The sequence below is a fragment of the Medicago sativa genome, chromosome 8 (genome assembly GCF_051527215.1).
Source record: "Medicago sativa cultivar Bolivia chromosome 8, Bolivia_mono, whole genome shotgun sequence".
NCBI lineage: Eukaryota > Viridiplantae > Streptophyta > Magnoliopsida > Fabales > Fabaceae > Medicago > Medicago sativa.
In genome coordinates, this window is record NC_140756.1 from 80,848,930 (window position 1) to 80,862,851 (window position 13,922).

At 33.3% G+C, this 13,922-nt stretch overlaps 1 protein-coding gene across 9 annotated transcripts; it reads left to right on the forward strand.

The window, feature by feature from the left end:
- Positions 1–4,721: 4,721 nt before the first annotated feature.
- On the forward strand, positions 4,722–13,609 carry LOC146902126 (uncharacterized). Of its 9 annotated transcripts, none has more exons than XM_085734210.1 (16): positions 4,722–4,860; positions 4,948–5,059; positions 5,207–5,349; positions 6,665–6,755; positions 7,021–7,105; positions 7,406–7,490; positions 7,646–7,715; positions 8,533–8,602; positions 10,329–10,374; positions 10,492–10,735; positions 10,817–11,022; positions 11,912–11,986; positions 12,258–12,327; positions 12,483–12,563; positions 12,986–13,065; positions 13,167–13,609. In XM_085734210.1, exons 3-16 carry the CDS (start codon positions 5,234–5,236, stop codon positions 13,243–13,245), a joined length of 1,398 nt encoding a protein of 465 aa, XP_085590336.1. In that variant the 5' UTR covers positions 4,722–4,860; positions 4,948–5,059; positions 5,207–5,233; the 3' UTR covers positions 13,246–13,609. The 9 variants fall into 9 exon arrangements, with proteins under 9 accessions (XP_085590336.1, XP_085590342.1, XP_085590334.1 ...); XM_085734216.1 differs by having other exon boundaries at positions 5,225–5,349; XM_085734208.1 differs by having other exon boundaries at positions 4,722–4,823.
- Positions 13,610–13,922: the final 313 nt, after the last annotated feature.

A 13,922-nucleotide genomic window follows, 5' to 3' on the forward strand; every position in this document is an offset into this window, starting at 1 on the left:
AAGAGTTGCATAGTCGAGTCTAGATGCATTGTCAAGTCAAGTTGTTAAGTTGTGATGTTTTAACGAATTACTTTGTGATGCCTTTTAGTATGATGATATGTGACGATGATTGTGACTGCTATATGATGATATATTGCTAAGATGAAATGATGATGTCTATGTATTTGATTATAATTGTTAAATTATAAGATGTTTATATTGTTAAATGTAATTTATGATTTATGAGCTTAATGTTATTGTTTGAGAAATCTCACCCCTTCTGTTTGAAAATGTTGCTCTTCGTATGGGTAACTTGCAGGTAATCAAGATTAGTTGCGGTCGTGGGTGACTATCTCTCACTGTGTCCTTAGGTGCTCTGATACGTAACGAGATGGGGATTTTAATACTATTTTCTGTTCCTTTACGTACTGCTTTTGAAGTTTAAGAATTATTATTGAACTAAGATTTATGAGACTTTTATGATGAGGCCTGCGTGCCGAGACTATTTCTATTGTTAAACTAAATCCGCTGCGAAGTTTTTAAATATTATGTTGATGAATTTTTGAAGGATAAATTATTATCTATTTTGTTAAGATTTTATGAATAAAGAGATGTAGCATTCCGTTTATGTGAATTACTCTGATAATTTATTATGAAATTTTTATGTTGGGAAAACGGGGTGTTACAAACAGAGACCCTTGACATCAAAGAAAGACACAAAATTTCATATCGTATGCGTCCGGATTATTGTTTCCGGAAACACTAACAATCTGGTTCGGAAAACGTAATCCGGACCAGGGGTATTTGTGGAATTTTTGCAGGGCGCGCGAGAAGCCAGCAGGGTGGGAAAAGTAAATCTCAAAAAATATTTATGTGTGCATTTTCAGTAGGATGAAGGACTCTGATGAAAAAGAAAAGACTCAAGTGTTACAAATAAATAAAACAAAGAATATCTCGAGTAATTTTGTCAATATTATTATACAGATCTCACTAAAAACTTTACAAGTCCATCCCTGGTTGCTCGACCCCCACCATATCCATCGCCTTTTAATCTGGCTTTATGACTGCAACTTTAATTGAAGAAAGAATCTCGAAGCATCCTCCTAGAAACTTTGCATGTTGGTCACACCATTACCTCCTAGTTTGAGATCTGATAATTGTGTTGAAGTTTTTACAGGTTTTTTTGGTTTGCTTTTTTGTTTATATTGTTATTTTTATTTTGCTTTAAGTTTGTACCACATGTGTTTGATGAAATATCCGAGAGTGACTCACTTTGTCGGTACAATATTTTGAGTAAGAAGCTAATTATGGTTATCAACAAATTCAACATTCTTTCAACCTTACAGAAGACTTGTCAACATGTGTGATTGAATTGGTCGTTTCAAAGACCACTGATAGTCAAAATTGGCAAACACCAACAATAATTTTTTCAGGAATAGATGCAATTAAATATTGTGGATCTTTCATTATTCTTGATCGTCGGTCATATGTCGAAGAATTTAGTTTGGTTGTTAGGATTAAGAGTTTGGTTTGTTAAATTTAATTTTAGCTGATATAATTTATATGTGTATTGATAGCATGTATTTGAAAATATGGATGGGAGATGCCCCAACTCATAGCCAATTTGATTGTACTCTCGGTATTTCAACACTTGAATTAAACTTATTTTACGGTAAAAAATAATAAACAATAACAATAATAACAGAAGTAGTTGTGTGCGAGGAATGTGCTGAAAATCACAAAAAATAAGGATTTGAACTATGTTAATCGTTTTAAAACTTTTTTTAATCGACATAGGTTTGGTTGAACCAGTCTCCTCTTAAAACCATTTTAGCATGAATGCGAGTTCTTTATCAAATCATATAACTTCAACTTGATTTCAATTTGAAGAGTTTAAATAGAAGATGAAGTTAAATCATAAAGAACATGCATAAGATAAGTAAAAAGAGTAAGTAAAGAGAGAATCACACAATATATTTAGATTTCTTTACTATCCAACCTACAACAAGTCTAGTTCATCCTTAACATAGTGATTTTGTTTTTTTTTCCATGGTAAGGACTTAATCCACTAATTAAGTATTCTTTGTTATGCCTCTTCAGACATTGTGAATACCGATACCTTGTTTCTCCAGACCAAGTACCATTCGCTAGCCTCTCTTGACCAAATATTCATACTTTACCTCTCCAAATCAAGTAGTGATACATAGGGCATCATAAATGAATATAATTTGAAACACATATTTATTATTTATTTTTTATCAAACCAACACCGATTAGTTTATTATCTCAAACTGTTAGAAATAATTATTATTTTTTCTCTTAAAGATAAGATGTATGGATTTCATTATAGAGCAGCTATAACAAGTGGATTTTTTCTTAAAAAATGAAAAAACAAGTGGATTTCACCAAACCAAAACAAAAAAACTATAACAAGTGGTCCACTTTGCCTATTAATATATGGATTGTGTTGCGTGTGCGTGCAGATTAAGAGCACTCACTCATTTGTGTGCATGCCTGTCATTTTCACCATGACAAAATGAAAACAATAAAAAACTGGTTGGAGGGTCCTTTCCTTCGGTTGGTTCTATTCTATTATATCCTCAAATTTTACGAAAATATTATTAATAAGCAAAACCAAGGTCAGTTTTTTGAATGCACATTCTGCATTGCAAAAGCCAAAATATCATCAACAGTTGAATTAGTTTGTTTATTTATTAATTGTTGATATTTTTCACGTTTGAGAGATAACTCGTGAACGATATTGTATGTGTTGGTAAAGATTCTAGGAGATAATAACCCCTGAACGTTATTTTTTAGGATAAAAAGAGCAACCATCATTGTTCATTTTAGAGGCATTTTAATTTTGCCAAATTTTATCATTTTCTTTTGTGAGTAGATGAAATGACAAATACTGTTTAATCTCACACACAAGTGCGATGTTTTAGATTCGAATTCAAGTGAAGATACCAGCATTGTAAGTTGAGTTAGCTCTTATAGATTCAAATTTTATCATTTTATTAACTACTCATTTTAGAATAGGCAAATTCAACAGAGTTCATCTAAAATGAACAGTTTATTTTAGAGAGTATTGTTGTGGATTCGAACTTAAATCACATAAATAAACTTATATGTGTGGAGCAAGTATAAATGACAACTACCAACCAAACAATCAAATCAACAAGCAACAAAATATAAAATAAAACCACAATCGAACCAAAGAACAAAGATAAAAGAACAGAGGAACAAACACAACAAGAGTTTGTTTACCCAGTTTCGGCCAAAATTGAGAGAGAGAGAGAGAGAGAGAGAGAGAGAGAGAGAGAGAGAGAGAGAGCAACTACCTAATCCACTATCAATGAGTCTATATATACAAGAGGTATAAAGAAGTTACAAGAAATTAGCATGCAACTCTAACTCTACCTTTTTTCACTCTCTTTCCATGAATATTCTTACACTTTCCTCTCCAGACTAATCTTGAGTATTCTTACCTCCGTCTTTTTAGGCTGACCTTAAGCATTCTAACTTCCGTCTCTCTCGGTCGATCTTCGGTATTCTTCACAGTTTCTTCAGGTTAACAAGTGTAACTTTTCTCCCATCTTTCCAAACTTTTACAAATACACGTCAGCATTATGATCTCGTTTTTCATGACTTGCTATCTCAACGCTTTATCTCTGAGGCATCATATGCTAGAACTCTTTGCCTTACCCCTTATCTATGTTTCCTATAATTGTTATAGGTTAACCTACATCATTAACTCACCCTTCAAAGCTTACATACACTTCCTTTGATTCCAATTTGGTTCCATATCTACGATATCAAAATTTGTACCCGTGGTGCTCACTTAAACTTTAATTGTTGTCCACGATGAACGTCAATTGTTGTGAATTCAAACTCAAATCACACAAATAAACTTAGATGTGTGTATCTAGTATCAATGAAAACCTACAACCAAACAGTCTAAGCAACAAAAAGCAACAAAGTGTAAAATAAAATCACAGTTGAACCACATAGCAAAGATAATTGACACAAACACACCAAAAATTTGTCTACCCACGTCAGCCCAAATTGACCTACGCTTGGGGGAGAGAGAGAGAGAGAGAGAGAGAGAGCAGATCTACAATCCACCATTAAAGAGTCTTTATAAGAGATATACAAAAAGTTATAAGAAATTAATTTCAACAAACTCTCTAAGAGTACCCTAAATCCAACATCTTCCCCCAAAAGTGATCAATAAATTTAATTTAGCCAGCAGTGCTCTCTAAGAACATTCCATAAGTTTATTCTCTAAGATTACACAACAAATGATGAAACAATGCATAAACGGTGCTTCAAAATTGCGACAGGTCCTTAACCCATATGCTCCTTAGTGCTCCAAATCCAATCTCACATTCATGTTAGAGGGGCTACCTCGCGCCTGCTTGAGTGCCTTGCGACCCCTGATCTATTGAAGAGATATCTAGTAACGAGGACAATGTGTTCATTTTACCAAACATCATCAAGTGAAGTTGCAAGGAATGTTCAACATGTATTAACAACTTTTTCAATGTAAAAAGTTGTTGGTAAAGCGAGTTATAGAATCAATGCATAAGCTAAACCAAACTTTTTACGAGATACGAGTCAACTTTTTATAATATCAATTAAATTTGCACAAAAATAACTTTTTTTTTAAATAAATGAATAAATGAAGTAATGAAGAAACGACAATGGTTTCTTTCATTCGGTGGCACAAGAATTATAGGCTTGTTTGTGTAATTAACGTTGACATAGATTGATTCTATTTGACTCTCTCTCTCTCTCCTTCTAAATTCAATCCATTAGCTTCGAAAATAGTACAAACAACGAAGGTATCGTATCGGCAAGACTAAACTAAACTCCATAAATGTCAGTACTTTATTATTAAATTCAACAACTCTCAACTCTCTCAAAAACAACTCTTAACTCTCACTCTGACATACATGTTTGTTTCAGGAAACAAAGAACAAGGTTCACATCCCACCATTTTTCTGTTTAATGTAACCGAACAAGAACCCTAGTCGTAGATTTTTCTGATAATTAACGTGTGTGTCACATAATTCCTCAGGTTTCTCCTTTTGTATTCTTCTGTTCAGAAATATTAAAATATTATTATATCAAATATCTATCTTTTTTGTTTTCTTTTGTTTTGGGGTATTTTAAAATTGGGGTTTTGTTTCTTTTTCTGTTCTGTGTGTGGCTTCACTTTTATCAGAAGAAAAAGAAGTAGAAGAAGAAAAAGATGAGCTGGAGCAGGGTGTTGAAATCAGCGCAGGCCTTCGCTGCCCACACTTTTCTCCTCTGTTTCACTCTTTTGCTCCTTCTCAAGCTTGATCATCGCATCTCTTCCTCTTGGTGGTTAGTTACTTTTTTCTTCTTTTTATGCTAATTTTCTTTCTGGGTTATTGTTTTTGTTTCAATTGGGTTACCAATTTGTATTAAAGTTTTGTTTTTTATGTTTTTTTTTTTTTTATTGCTTCTGTTTATTTATTTTGTTATTTATTATTACTATCTTTGGAGACAAGGGTTTATGATGTTACCTAATTGAGTGTGTTCCTTTTTATGTCTGGTAAAAAAAAGGATTTTTTTACCAAAAAGGGTTGGCAGTGGTAGATATCACATGCAATGTCTGATATATCTATGTTTTGGTGTGAGAACATAATTCAATGATCATGCATATGTTAATTACCCCTTTCACTGAAGTTTTGTTAACTTTGCTACTAGTGATCCCCCAAATTGGTAAGGTTTAATTTTCCAGTGACCGATGTTTCTACTGTTGTATAAATCGGTACGGAAACCCTCGAGTTGAGTAGGGGTTAGGACCACTTGGACAAGCTTTCTCTCGAGAGTTTTAAGGTAGGTTGCTGTATTTTTAGGGTTCAAACTTGAGACTTCTTGTAAAGATGGAAGAGACCTCAGACCTGTGACATCTCATGCCATCCGAGCGCTGACCAATGTTGATCCTACTGTGAATTGATTTAGATAGTGTTTTTGTTGTTGGAAACACTTGTTAGTCTATGATGTTGCATGCATAGCGGTACATTGCGTTATCTGTAACGGGTAGGATTATGTTACAGAGTACTACATTTTTCAAATAATCCAATTATTGTCTAGAGTTTTTTTTTCTTTCAAATTTGCTACATTAGAATTCCATACAGAATCAAGAAATATTTACGGGGAAATCAGGAAAGGGGATATGTAAACAGCCAGAGATAGGGAAAGAATATTTACATAGTGGGAAAGGGAAAGAATCTACAAGGTAATAAGGAAAGTATCAACATTATCAATAGTAGGAATGATCAAAACATAATGTCTTTAATTTTTTAACTACACAGAAATACTCTTTAAGTTATCAGACTACGGTTACAGATTAGTGTGTTCCAAAACAGTACTTGCGTGAATCCCAAGTTGAGTACCCGAGTGTACCGAATACGTGTATGGTTTAAGTTTTGAAGTATTGTGCATCATGGTGCAAAGTACTGGTGAGTGTTTCACTCATAGGTTGCTCAATTATAATGTAAACGTATGCCTGAAAACATGGTGCAGTTGATTGTGTTGTCTAAACATTGTTAATATGGAAATTTGATGATAGTCAATATGTGTGGTTTGCAGTGTGTACTGGATTCTTAGAATACGGTGAGTATAAATCATTGACTTCAACTTTAATATACAGGATAATTTTTGCACCTCTTTGGATGTTCCATGGCGTTGTGGCTCGAGGAAGGTTTTCATTACCTGCACCATCAGCTCCACGTAATCGACATGTACGCCAATGTCATTTTTAACTAAAATTTGAGACAGTTTCTATATTGAGTTTTTGTTTTGTTATTGTGGATATCAGACCATTGACTTCAGAACCATGAATTTTTATTTTTCGTATTGTTATTTAGCTATCAAGAATAAAACCTCAATCTTAGTTTTTGAATCCTTATTTCATCTTTCTTTTATAAATTACTATTATCAAGTACTTTTTGTCCCTGTTAATGATTATAACAAGTGAATACAAACTGGTTTTCTATGTTATGACAGTGGGCGCCTTGTCACGCTGTTGTTGCAATGCCACTGCTTATTGCGTTTGAATTGCTCCTTTGTATATACCTTGAGAGCTTATATGGTACTTTTCTACTCTATGCTTTTGCGCTTTCATAATTAAGAATTTCCAATTATTTTAATCGTTTCATATGTACTTCAGCTGTCTTTGCATGGTTATTTCTTAAGAAATATTAAGTTGGTATGATTTGTTTATTCAGTTAGATTGATGCGTTCAAATTTCTACTACAGAATTATGAGCATTTTGCCATATTCTTGTCTGTTAAATGAAAGGCTTTTCTCACAATCGAAGACTTGATTTTCTATAATGACAATTCTGCAAGATTTCCAATTATACAAATGCTTTTTTTTTTTTCTTGCACAGTTCGTGGCTTTGCAGCAGTAGATCTGAAGATTGTGTTCCTTCCTTTACTAACATTTGAAATCATTATTCTCATTGACAATTTCAGGTAACTTCTTTAAGATAGCTCCCATAAACCTTAATTTCTTTTGGATTGTTCTTTTGTCTTTTTCTACTTGAAAATGTTCGGATTTCAATCATTGGTGCAGACAAATGAGTTTGTGATGTGGAGTCCTTCAATCTCAATGTTTGTTATCTGTGCAGAATGTGTAAAGCTCTAATGCCAGGGGATGAAGAAAGCATGAGTGACGAAGCAATATGGGAAACTCTTCCTGTAAGGCTTTTATATATGTAACTCTTTCGATTTTCATGTTCTCATTTTCTTCTATATTATTTAATGGAAGACATTCTACCCGATTGCAATTGCTGCTTGAGTCGATTCAAAATTTTGTGATGCTTGCTATGAAGCCCAGATACGGATACCGGTACGGGTACGATACGATACGGGTACGCGGATACGCAAATTTTTCAAAATTTAGGATACGATACGGCTAGGATACGTCAACAAAATTTTTATACTAAAACTTATATGTATGTAAAATACTTGAAGAAAATAAACATTGATTAAAAGAACTCAACACAAATTTTATCTAATATTGATTAACTGAATCATCTCTCTCTCGTTACCTTCATTCACAAGAAGTATAATTTTAAGCGGTTCATCGAGAAACAATTCTAGTGATGCATATCTAAAATTGAATCATATATATCTCCACTGAAGGTTTACATCATCGTCTCACTTTTTTACTCTTCATCTTTTTCTAGGATACGTATCTGTGAAGTATCTTATAAGTATCCTTGTGTATCTGCGGAGTATCGTATAAGTATCCGTTAAAATATTTTTTAAAACTTTAAATAATTAATTCGGATACTTCGTGGGTGCGTATCCGCGAGTATCCATGGAGTATCGGTATCCGATACGTATCTGGTACGGGTACGTCTCCATTTTGGAGTATCCGGGCTTCATAGGATGCTTGGTATGTTATTGTCGTTAAGGTCTTGGCTTGCAATTTTTTCTTAGTGGAATGTTCAATGTTGAACTTGTTGAAGCTTGATTATGCTGAGAGTGCTTTTCATTCCGTTTGTTGTAGCACTTTTGGGTTGCCATCTCTATGGTGTTCTTCGTTGCTGCTACAGTTTTCACACTCCTAAAACTGAGTGGTAAATTCCTTTTCTTCTACTGTCAATAGATGGATTTTCTTTCCACTTATTTTGTATATATATTGTGATATCAATTTTTAATCTCATGATAATAATTTTGTGATCTTGTGAACCCTTGTGAAATATTGTCTTACACTGCTGTTGAAAAGGGAACTCTATATTTTGTTGCATCATTCTTCAATAGTTTTCCTGACAGAACAGGACTTTTTGGTTATGTAAAAATAAATAAATAAATACGGAATTTCTGTTAATTTTACTTTATTCATGAAAAATTGGTTCCCTTAAAATTAAGTACCCTTTTAATGAGCTGGGGTTAAGTAGATGTGACGTGAATGCTTGACAAATGTAGCAGCATTTTTATTATTTTCCCCCATGTTAACAGATATCATTTGAGTCGCATGGACAATGGGTTGTAAAATGATATTTTTAAGCAAAGGGCATGTAAAAACATTAGTATAGAACCAGTAATCCAACTAGCTTTTGACACCACTGCCTCTATCAATCATCTGCAATATGTTCTAAAATGATTGATTCCTCGTGTTTTATCCATATTTCACAGTGAAACATGAAAGTTATTGTAAAAACTATTATTCATTATAGATATATTCTACTCCCTCCGTTCCTTTTAGTTGTTGTTTTAAGATCATTTACGTATACTGGGAATAATAATAATTTTTGTTACTTTTGAGAGAAATATTTACCTTTTTCCAATAATACCCCTGGCTAATCATTATCTCATTTCACTTATTTCTCTCTGCAGTAAATATGGTAAGGGTACTATTGACATACCAATAGTCAATGTTGAACTGAACTTTGAAAATAACAAGTGAATAGGACCAGCACATTTGATATAAAAGTAGCAATAGATGATCCGAGTCCGACGATGTCCAGATGACTTATTTTACTCATGAACATAAATATGAAGTCCATGCCATTTAATTGGACCATTTTTAAATTTGTGATTACATCTAAATGACGATGGACTCATTTCTTTTATATAATTGATGTATTTTATGCTCATAGTCACAGCGGCGAAGCTCGCAGAAAATTTACGCAGGGGCCAACTATAAAGAAGCATTTTTTTTAAAACAAACATAGTAAATTTAAGGATAAAATATATTTTTAGTCCCATAAATTATAATTTTTTTAAAAAAATTATTCAATTTTTGTCTCAGTTTTTTAAAATCTTACGAAAACAAAAGTGTTTTTAGTCTTGAATATAATCTCTAAAAAAAAATTATCTGTGTTTCAAGATAATTAAGGGCTAAAATTAAAGTTGGGCAAAATGTGTTTCAAGAACCCAATTTCATCCATAATTATCTGTTTAATAATGTCTTTTCAAATGTAAATAAATAAGTAATTTGCAAGAAACTCTTTGTCCATTTAATTTGTCTATGACTATTGTCTTGATAATTTTTATCGTTGAAAAAGGTTTCTCTATTGTTGTTATTGAGACCAGAAGTATCAAACCAATACAAATAAATCTATCAATCATGCATTTAGTAATTTTTTACTTTATTATTTATGCTAATTTTTGCAACTGAACTTGTTTGAGGTGGCTCAATATTTATTATTTGAGGTAGCCGGATATAAATACATACTGACCAATTCAATAATAATATATTTTTTGGGGTAGCCTTGACTACCCCTCCCATATGAAGGGCTACGCCCCTAGTCACAAGTTCATCTTTCTTTAAGTATGACTTTTTTTCCTTGTCTGATACAGGTAGTGTAGCTTCTCTCGGTTGGTGGGACTTATTTATTAACTTCGCGTAGGTTTCTATCTTAACTCTTAAGCACTGAAACGTACTTCGATAATTAGCTTTGTGTTTATTAGATTTCTGACTTGAATTTTTTGTATATGGTTTTTATATCTTACTTTTTTGCAGCATTGCCGAGTGCTTTGCATTTCTTGTATGTACGAAGTGGTCCAATCCTGTCATTCATAGAAGTTCCAGGGAACCGAGTTCTTCTACTACTACAGTTAGATATCTTGACTGGAACAGTGGTTTACTGGTTTCTTCAGAAGAAGATCAACATCAGGCGGGAATGTGTAGCCTCCAAGACATAGGGGGTCATTTCATGAAAGTACCGGTCATTGTTTTCCAGGTTCTTCTTTGCATGCATTTAGAGGTATGCAATGCTGAATTGTGTGCTTAGCTGACCTCGGAAATTCATATTGCATTTGGAAAACTGAGCTGTTTTGCATTTCAGGGAACACCTGCTTTTGCTGCACATTTACCTCTTGCAGTTCTTTTCTCTCCCCTTTTCGTACTGCAAGGTGTTGGTGTGCTATTATCTGCATCTAAGTTTGCGGAGAAACTTGTGCTTCTTCTACGAAGTGGAGCTGGTAGAGGACTTTATTTTAGATTCTCTTCCAGAGCTCATGATTGTTTGGGGTTCTTGCACCATGGTTCTAGGTAATAAATCTTCTTTTATTGTTATCATTACAAGGGAAAAATTTAGGTTTTAAATATGTTGGATGGTCTGATTTAAATTTTTCATTCTGTTCCTGTAACTTTTACTCTGTTATGACTCAAATCTGAGATCCTCTGTCCACTTTATGACTAAATTTAACATGAGTCGCATATGTTGCGAGCTGTTTTTCAAATGAAATAAATCCTTGATTACTATATTCTATTCACCAGCTATTTTAAACTAGAATGAAAACTGCTAAGTTATACCTTAAGAATAGGAAGCTCAAAGGTTTTGATTCTTTGGGATCAAATTAATAACGCTAGGTTATCTATGGTAACTATGAAAGTCTATCAAGAAAGAAGAGTAAAGAATAATAGCAGAGAGAAACAATTAATATCAATTGCGATTACAAACTATGAAACCCTGCAAAAATTCTTAGGTAGATACAATTACTGTGTGCACTGAATCAATAAAATATGACAATTTGTTTGAGTCCTTTCATGTTGAATGTGTAAAGCTTGGTTCGGTTCAGAAACTGAATATGTCTTCAGTTCAGTTCAGGAGTAATCTAATTTTTTTTCTTGTACTGCAATATTTTTTCACTGTTAAGGTTTTAAATAACAAATCAATGTATTTTGGGGTCATATTTTTCAAGAAGATGCTCTAGTCGGTTTGGTGCACCGTGCACAAACATTAAAATAGTATCTCCAAACCTCAAGCTAGTAATCTGATTTTTGTTTTCATTATTATTTTTACCACTGCTATGGTTAGAGATGAAAAATCCAGTGTTTAAAGGTCAAAATTTAAAAAAAGCGAAGCAGTGATCTTGTTCAATTACCATATGCATATAATTTTCTGCACTAAATCTGATCTGACAATTCATGGAATCAGATTACTAGGCTGGTGGTCAATTGATGAAGGTAGTCGGGAAGAACAGGCACGACTGTACCATGAGGGAGCATCTGGGTAAAGCATCATTTCTTTTATTATTACAACCGAAGTGTGTACAGTCAGAATGATGTGATTTTTATGTTGTCCCATATATGATTTCTCTTATTGTTTTGTTTAACACCGGAACTTGTATATGACTACATATACAAGTATGCAGACATCCTTCTTTCCGCCCCTGTGTTACAAGCAAGATTGATAAGTTATTTTAGTTTTCTTCTTCTTCTAAATATGTTCAAATAGCTGTTAATTCTAATTTTCTTTGAACATTTGACTTGTCACTGCACAGGTATAATACATTCAGTGGTTACCCTCCTGAGATTGTTAAGAAAATGCCTAAAAGGGATCTTGCTGAGGAGGTAATGACAGTTCCTACAATCAATAGATCAGTTTTATGGTGGATTCTATTCATGTATATGGACGTTTATAGTATTATGATTTAAATAACTTGCATATGTTTAGGTCATCACAATAATTTCCATCATTGGCGTACTTAAATATTGTGCAATGTCAGGTATGGAGACTCCAGGCAGCTCTTGGCGAGCAGACGGAAATTACAAAATACAGCCAACAGGAATATGAAAGACTTAAAAATGTAAAAATTAATAACTTCTACAAGTTTTTTAGTCGTTTGTTTGTAGTTTGTACTACATAATTTTCAAAGTCTCATATATGATGTGTGAAGAAATCATCCACATCAGCAAGGGTCAATACTATTTAAGATCCTAAGAAGATGAATGGGTTCATTCGCATGTGATAAATCACCAATCACTAACAGCCATTTTGCAACTGTCTCCAAGGGGATTTGAACTTTGTCCCTTGAGATCAGAAGATCACGCTCTTACTATTAAGTCAACACCTCATGGACAAAGTCTCTGAGACTAAATCTTAGTGATCAGTGTCCTAAACAAAATCTTAGTGATGTGCTCTTGTTTTATGTTATAATAATTTCTTATTTAGATTCATCATCAAGTTTCATTTGGCCAACTTATATGTTTCATTTCTTATTCTTATCAGGAGAAAGTGCTGTGCCGAATTTGTTTTGAGGGAGAGATTAGCGTTGTATTACTCCCATGTAGACATCGTGTCCTTTGCAAGTAAGAATAACATAAAAGTATTTGGTATTCAATGATACAACTTGTTACATTTCATTCATAGCTTGTCCTTATGCTAATTTATTTGCATGGATGAACTGCAGCTTCTGCTCGGAGAAGTGTAAGGCGTGCCCAATTTGCCGCAACTATATTGCAGAGCGCTTGCCTGTATATGATGTCTAAGCGTTAACTTGACCAACTTTTTTATATACAACAAGACCATAGAAGACAGTGTGACTAAAGGAAAGTGAGAAAATGTTACATATAACAAGGTGAAATGGTGAATACTTGCTACAGTTTTTGTTCTCACGTTAATTATGCGCCAACTTATACATTGTCTAATACACAACAAAGGGGTAGGAAAAATAGAGCAACCAGTTGGTTACTTTGAATTTTGAACTTGATTTTGTTTTGCTCTAACTAATTTGTATATATAATAGATATTTAGAGTGTTTATAAATGATTGCAATCAATGTAATGAATAGTGATCTGCCCAACCGTTTTTTTCCGGGTCAATCATGTGTAAAAGCTTGGCTTCAATTCTTAATTCCCGCTCGCTCAAATGATACTATTTTTAGAAGAATTGGATGGCTATCTGAGAATGTTTTTAACGAAGTGAAGAGTAGAACCTTTTATAATCTGAAAACTAAAAAGACATGTATACGAAGAACACTTACAAAGACATGTATTTACCTCTTCCCAGAAAGTCCAGTGGATACTTGAACATTGTATTTAAGATGGCAAGATCCTATGTTGTTTTAGATTTTTTACAGTTCTTGGATTCCCATTGCTGGGAGATGTATTATATATTGTCTGATAGAAATTTGAACATGATTATTTCTAATAGCTAATTAAGGTAA